Source organism: Geotrypetes seraphini, chromosome 8 (genome assembly GCF_902459505.1).
Source record: "Geotrypetes seraphini chromosome 8, aGeoSer1.1, whole genome shotgun sequence".
NCBI lineage: Eukaryota > Metazoa > Chordata > Amphibia > Gymnophiona > Dermophiidae > Geotrypetes > Geotrypetes seraphini.
Window position 1 is genome coordinate 112,467,699 of NC_047091.1, and position 7,636 is coordinate 112,475,334.

The 7,636-nt window shown below is 44.4% G+C and overlaps 1 protein-coding gene across 1 annotated transcript in view; it reads left to right on the plus strand.

The window, feature by feature from the left end:
* Positions 1–6,818, plus strand: part of UNC13A (unc-13 homolog A) — a 286,301-nt gene extending 279,483 nt beyond the window's left edge. The window contains exons 44-46 of the mRNA XM_033955982.1: positions 2,921–3,013; positions 3,217–3,376; positions 3,818–6,818. Coding sequence (XP_033811873.1) covers positions 2,921–3,013; positions 3,217–3,376; positions 3,818–4,103 — 539 coding nt within the window. The 3' untranslated portion in view covers positions 4,104–6,818. The remainder of the gene's footprint in view (positions 1–2,920; positions 3,014–3,216; positions 3,377–3,817) is intronic.
* The last annotated feature ends 818 nt before the right edge of the window (positions 6,819–7,636 follow it).

Consider the following 7,636-nt stretch of genomic DNA (forward strand, 5'->3'; position numbering starts at 1 on the left):
CAGGGGATCCCTGCCAATAACCTGAGCCCTCTGACACAGCCCATAGGTGTAGCATTACTGCTGCTATTATCCACCATGTTTTGTTTATTTCATAGAGTCAAACTTAGTTTTCAAGAGGAGCACTCATATTGATCTGTAACAACAAAATAGACCAGAGCTGCCAAGTTATCCAGTTCCAAAAAGGAGTCTTGTATGCCAGTCCTGTTTTTTTAAACTTAAATCCTAAAAGCAGTGTGGTATTTGTAGTCTCTGACTCTACTCATCAAAATCAGTGCTACAGGTACGATGAGTTTGGTAGAAATCCAGGACTGGCCTTAAATCTCCCTCCTGGAATTGAATGGTTTGGAAGTTCTGACCAATAAAGAGGCTGGTGACTGACTGATTTATGGAGGCATCAACTTTTGAGGGTAAGAGTCCATGTCACTTTTGAGAATGTGACTACTAGACAATGAGTTTCCTGGTCTTTATACACTCGCAACTTGTATCCTTCACTTGGGTGGGTGAAGAAGTAGCAGAAGAGACTTAGGCCCCAATGTTCTAAACTTCCTGTGCCTTTAATGATCGATGCTAAACCAATTCTAATCCTTTTAACATTGAAGTATTTTAGCTTCCAGTGCATATAATAGTTCTGCACGGTCTTTTCTGTGCTTCATCATAGCATCCTCTGATAATACTATGTTAATGTAGTACAATGAGGTCATTAATATTAAAATGACATTGCCTGGTGATGCACGAAATAAAGTGCTGACTTTCAACGTTCCAAAATTACCGGCAGTTCTGGAGGTGCTGGTAGTGTGTTAAAAGTGCTTCTCAGTTGAAAATGACTGGTTAGGGAGTGGCAACATGGCGGCAGGGTGAGAAGCCGCTAGAGAGACGGAGGAAAATCACAATTGCTGGTGCCTTCCATTTGAATTTTCTTACCTTTTTTGCTGTTGTTTAACAGGTTTTTTTTCCCCTTGAACATGCCACATTCAAAGCGGAAGGGGGTGATTAGGGCTGAACCTTTGCCGGCCCTTGCTTCTACACCCATTCAGCATCTCAGGCACATATATTAAAGGCACAACTCATGCACGTGCGTCAAAAGTGTACACCTTCAGGTCTGGATTTTCCACTCACTCTCTAGTCTTTCCCACTCTCTGTATTTACCACCTTTCAAGCTCTCATCTAGCTTCTTCCCTCATTCCCTCACCAGCTTCTTCCCTGTCATCCAACAGTTTCTTCCCATGTATCCAGCTTCCCATTTCCCCCCTCTTTCAACTTCTCTCCAATCCCATTTATAAATTCACTTTCCCCTTCCATCATCTTATCAATTGCCTTTCAACTTCTTCCTAGGTCCTCCAGATCTTTCACATCCTTTGTCTAGACATTTCTTCTCCTCCCCCCCCTAACCTTAGAACAGTTCTCAGGACACACCCAGCTGGTTAGGTTTTCAGTGTAATCAACAATGAATATGTTTTAGAGACTCGCATACACTGAAGGTGATGGCTGCAGATCTCTCGTAGGTGTATTCATTGTGGAGTCCTGAAAAACAGATAAATTGGTGTGTCCTGAGGAAAGAGTTAAAACCCCCAGCTCTAGAGATTATTTCCTCCTTCAAGCTCCTTCCCTGTAGAGACTTCTTGCCTTCTCACCTAGACTCTCATAATGCTACTCCACCTACCGGTCTCATGTTTTCTCTCCCAGGCTCTTCCCTGTCTTACTTTCCTTGGTGCTTTCCCACCCCCAACCCCTTTCATTCCTTCCTCCTCCCTGTCCCTCTGTTCGGGTTGTAGCATTTGTACAGAAAGGATTAATATCTATTCGGTTACACAATACTTTGTCTACAGTATGTCCTCTACTTAGCAGCCCGTGGCAGATCCAAAGAACTCACTCTCCCACTGATTTATTGATGAGATGAATTCTCCTTAATTTACACAAATGCCCTGTGTGCCTTCTTATTTCCTCATTAATGCCAGAGATAAATTCAATGGTAACATGAAGCATATCTACAAAGCTGGTGGTTTTCAAAGCAATCGTGTGACAGTTTTCTGTTTGAATCTCAAAAGGACAAGACTTCTCTGCTATTTGGAGCAAGAGGATTGAAAAGAACTATTCATAAAACAAGTAGGCAAGCTAGATTTTATTCACTGCTAACAATATCTCGCTGATTCCATTCAGAATCCTTACCGACTATTCTTTACTGACTATTCAGTGAATCCTACATTAAGGTAATCATTTGAGCCATAGTAGTATGTACAAACATCAGAAGTCTAGATACAGATATAATTCCAGCTGACCTTCCCATCACTGAGGGACAACAGGCAATTTATCCAGCTCTAGGTGTCTGATCCATAGTCTTTTGGCAGTTGTTGGAATGATGGTGATGAAGGTATTCTACCTCATAAAAATTGCATAATGCTTTGAATTTTTTTGTTTCCTTATACTGTACTGCGTTAGGGTCAATGGTGATACAATCCTGGCATACGCATGAAATTCCACTAGACTGCAGGCCCTTCCTGTAGTGCATGTCTCATGGAACAGGAACCATCTTGTGAGCGGGGGCGGGTTGCCTATTGAATTACTGGTTCAGCCACTGGAAGGAATGAAAGATTCTATGGTATGGTGTGTTCAGGTCACATGATCTCCTCTACAGCTACAACTTAATGTAGGTGAAGCACTGAATTATTTATGGTTTAAAAATTTAAATCTCAAAGAAAGGCAGTTGGTCTAAGCTAGGGTCAACCAGGCATGCAGATTATGATCCCATTGGAAAGATCATGTGACCTGATACTACCAGTGGTTTGAATCCCAGTTAGCAATCTGATTTCAGCATGCAGCTGAATCCTCAACTGTTCTCCAGCAGCAGCTGAAGACTGATGAGCTACTGGTTGTGAGCCCAAGCCTAGTAAAGCTACTCATTTTCACTTTTTTTGCCAAGCAGGATCTGGTGTGGAAAACCCAGTTGGGGAGGTATCCGTTCACGTTGAGCTGTTCACACACCCAGGCACTGGTGAACACAAAGTGAACGTCAAAGGTGGGTATATGAAACAGTCATGCAAACAATTAGATTCTGTTTCTTGCTGTTATTTGAATGTCCATTTATATTTTCTGATTGTGCTTCAGTCGGGGGGGAGGGGGGCTGAATTCCTACTGCTTGTTGTGATGTCTGTTTCTCACCTTGATTTCTGTTACAAAGGGGTTAGTGATACCACATTGATCTATTTATTTATTTTATAGTTGTGGCGGCTAATGACCTCAAGTGGCAGACCTCTGGAATCTTTCGCCCCTTCATTGAAGTTAACATGATTGGCCCCCACCTTAGTGACAAGAAACGGAAATTTGCCACCAAGTCAAAGAACAACAGCTGGGCTCCCAAATACAATGAAAGCTTCCAATTGTGAGTTACACTTCTGCCCCCTCCTACTTTTTTTTTTGGGGGGGGAGGGAGAGATGGAGGAATGAACCAAATGCTGCTATGCAAGGTCACTTCCTCCATTGGAACTTAAACTCACAAGAGTACTTACTGTACACATGAGCAGCTTTATAAGACTGGATCAGAAACAAAAAAAGGGGGGAATGATTTTTTTTTTCCTGGTACTATTTCTGCTGTAGGATTTTGCTTCTCTTTGGATGTTATAACACTCAATCACATGATCTTCATTAATATAAAACAGAACGCAATAAGGTCTCTTATGAAAAGTAGACAAGTTAGTCAACAGAAAAAGTAGATCTATAGATTATGTTAGCCCTATCAAAGAGATTTTGGTGGGGGAGGAAGAGGAGGAAAGGTGGGAGGTAACTGCAGGCAAGTCTGACTTGTTTCCTCTCATCTTCTTAGCACGCTTGGCAACGAGGCAGGTCCCGAGTGCTACGAGCTGCAGATTTGCGTAAAAGATTACTGCTTTGCCAGGGAAGACAGGACCGTGGGCATCGCTGTGATGCAGTTGCGGGACATTGTGCAGAGGGGCAGCTGTGCCTGCTGGCTCCCCCTGGGGCGCAAGATCCACATGAATGAGACAGGACTGACCACTCTACGCATCCTCTCCCAACGCAACAACGATGAGGTGGCTAAGGAGTTTGTGAAGCTGAAGTCTGACACACGATCGGCTGAAGAAGGCAGTTAAGTGAAGAACCGTAGGAAGAACTTCCCCCGTTATTGTCCACCTCTCCTTTGTCCATACCTTCCATGTGCCAGCCTTTCCAGTTTTATATGACAAGTAAGATGCCACATTTCAACCATGGGAAAAGCCATACAAGTCCATAACGAGCGCAGCCCTTCAGAGAAAGATGACCAAGTTCCCTGCCTCGTGTTATCCAGCAGAGATTTTATTTACACTGGCATGCCCTTCTACTACCACCACAAAGGAGTGCTGTGGGGGTGATAACTAAAATAGAACACTTTTTCAGGGTATATTGGACAGAATGCGCACACACCTTCTATGGGGTTGAGATGATTTTCGACGGGTACCAACCGTTAACTGTCCAGTGCCACGTGGGGAGGAGAGGCTGAAGGTGTCATCTAGGCTGCCTGAGGGCAGAACATAAGAATTGCCGCTGCTGGGTCAGACCAGTGGTCCATCATGCCCAGCAGTCCGCTCACGCGGCGGCCCTCTGGTCTAAGACCAGCGCCATAGCTGAGACTAGCCCTATCAGCGTATGTCAGGCAGCAAGTCATGTGATGTGATGCGCAAACAGTGGCTGCATGGACACTGCGAGGCAAGGGCCACCCAGCATTCACCACAAGCATGAGTCCACTAGCTCTAGCCAATGGAGCATCCTAGCAGCCACTGACTGGCATACAGTGGTAGACAGGATGGGTACTGTAAGACTGCTATCTTGTTTGTTTGTTTATTTTTTAATCCAGTCAGCGCAAAAAGGGCTGCCTCTCAATTCTTAGATGAAATGGTGGAGGCAGCCATCTTGTTCTCAGTATGTAGAACACTGATGCATAGACAAGAGCTGGGAAAAGACCACAAGCCTGTGCCATTTTCTGCACAATCCTGGGCCACTTTCCCTCCTAGAGAGGGCACAGAGCATAGGTACAGGTAAAGGAGTAGAGCACAAAGCAACGAAACCTAGTCAGGTCCCACCCATACCATTTAGGCACGGTGTAGATCTTAAGGTATGTTATATGTGTTGGTGTTTTCATTGAATTACCATGCCCTCTCCCCTTCCTTTTTTCCTGTCTTTTTGCAGTTATAAAGGGCTTTAGGATTTGTCTGCATGAAAGGTATTGGATTACCCCACAACCTTTCCTTTGCTACTTCTCACCTCTGAACCATCGGGAGGGGTGTAGCAGCAGCTCTGGAACCAGAAGCCAGGCCCTCTGGGAAGGCTGTAGTCCTTGCCCTCCATGGGCCCTCTCCATGTAAGTCTCACAGCCCACAAAGCCCAAAATTGGGTTAAGAGGACAGGTGCCATTTGGCTTACAGAAACGTTGGCAAACCAATTGGACAGTGTGCTTATAGTAGGGTTTGTCCTAACAGCTTTAAGGAGTTAAGGGGGAGGGAAGAAAGTAACAAGTGTGAATTGGGAGGGGAGGAGTGGGATTCATTGGCAGTAAGAAGTTATATAAACAGGCCCCTTCTACAAGACCGCAGCATTTCTTCCCCACCAAAGGTTATATAGGTTGAACAATTTTATTCTGGCATTTTTCAGATGGATAATTTTTCAGTGGAGCATAAGGGGGAGGACAAAAACTATGTCTTCTATGACTGAGACAACTTAAAACAGATGGGGAAATTCTGTGCAGGTCATCCAAAGTTACTGCTACTACAACTATCTATCACTTCTATATCGCTGAAAGACATATGTAGTGCTGTACATTTTGACAATTAATAGCCGGTTCCTGCTTGGAAGAGTTACAGTCTGACTTGGACAGACAGACATGGCATATAGGGTTGGAGATGCAGAACCCAAGATGAGAGGAGTTAGGAGTTGAAAGCACTCTCAAAGAGGTTGGGCTTTTAACTTGGACTGGGATGATCTGCGCTAAGTGCAAATTCTTTCTTTAAGAGAAGTTTCACACAGAATGGCTTCTACAGAATATTAGCTTAGCGCGCATTTTGCACATAATTTGGGGCATGAGTAATGACGCCTGTCAAAAGCCTAGTGTCAATGCTTACACCCTGCTAATGGCAGATAGGTGCACAAATTCTATTGCACTCTACAACATCGTTCCTAATATCTGGGAATGCTCTTGACCCATCCATGTCCCTCCCATGGCCATGGCCCCTCTGGAATTGTACCCTAAGAAATTTAGGTGTGCATGTTATAGAATAGGACATAGCAACTCCTAATGACTGCCAATTAAGTGCTTGATAACTTCAATAGTTGATTGATTGCACCAATTTAGCAAATCAATTTACATGTAGAGCAGTGATCTATGCCTAGAACTGAGTGCTTAACTTTGGATGACATATACAGAAACCTCCCCTAAATGGTGATGTAGATTAATAATCAAGAAAAGGCTCTGTTCTATGAATAATAATCACGGTGAGGCCGAGTTTTAAAAATTTTCTGTTGCAGGTTTTTTGCACCTGGATATTGGAACTGAATATCTGGGTATTTGGCAGTTATCCAGCTATCCAGGAACTGGTGATATTCAGTCTGATATCTGGAATAAAGTTAGAGCAGCCTTTCTGCTCTTCTATCTCTATCTGGATAGTTACCTGGTTAGCAGACTGCATATTGCCAGCAGAGGCATTGCCTGTGTGGCATTGGAGGCCTGCCCCCCCTCCCCATTTTGGGCAAAGGCCACCTCCAGAACTCCGGCATCCCTTTTTACCTTGCTAGCAGGGCTGCCAAGCCCTGCCAGCCAAATAACTACAGTGCCACCGCTCCCCACTGTTTTCCTTTCCACTCTGAGCATGCTGGGACTTCTTGTGCATGCATGTACAAGAAGTCCCAGCATGCTCAGAGCAGAAAGGAAGCAGTGGGAAGCGGGGCATTCCCACCAGCAAGGGTACTTGCGTGGGGAGGGGGGTGAGAGGAATACTTTGCCCCCCCCAGTCTACCCCTGCCCCCCCACACACACTAAATTGCAAGGCTGCTAAGCTACTGATTGCCAACTCCACCTGGGCTCTGCCTCCAGATATTTCTGAGGCAATCCAACTAGATTTTCAGTGGTACTATCTGGATAAGTGCTGCTGAAAATCTGGGCAGGATCTGGTCATAGACTTAGGAGCCGCTTCTACCTGATGTCCAACTGAATATTAGCCCCTACAGAGCTAAAACAGATGGTTTCAACCTAAAAGCCTCTGAAAACTGCTTCCTTTCCCCCTTTCACACTCACTTTCCCTCATGCCGGCATTTTCAAAAACGGGAAGTGTTCCCCGTGAAATCGATCCTCTTGTTTAGCAATTTTTATTTCTCTGTTTAGAAATTCTCTTCTCCCAGTGCAACTAGAAGAGATGTTGTGGAACAGTGCATGTCATTTTGGTCACAGTACAAGGAGAAATGCTCACTTAAAAAGGTGAAAATATTATGAGTTTACCTTCTCAAAACATTCCTCCAGTGGATCCTACCTGAAAGCAATATACACTAAAACAGGATCTCAAAGTCCCTCCTTGAGGGCCGCAATCCAGTCGGGTTTTCAGGATTTCCCCAATGAATATGCATTGAAAGCAGTGTATGCACATAGATCTCATGCATATTC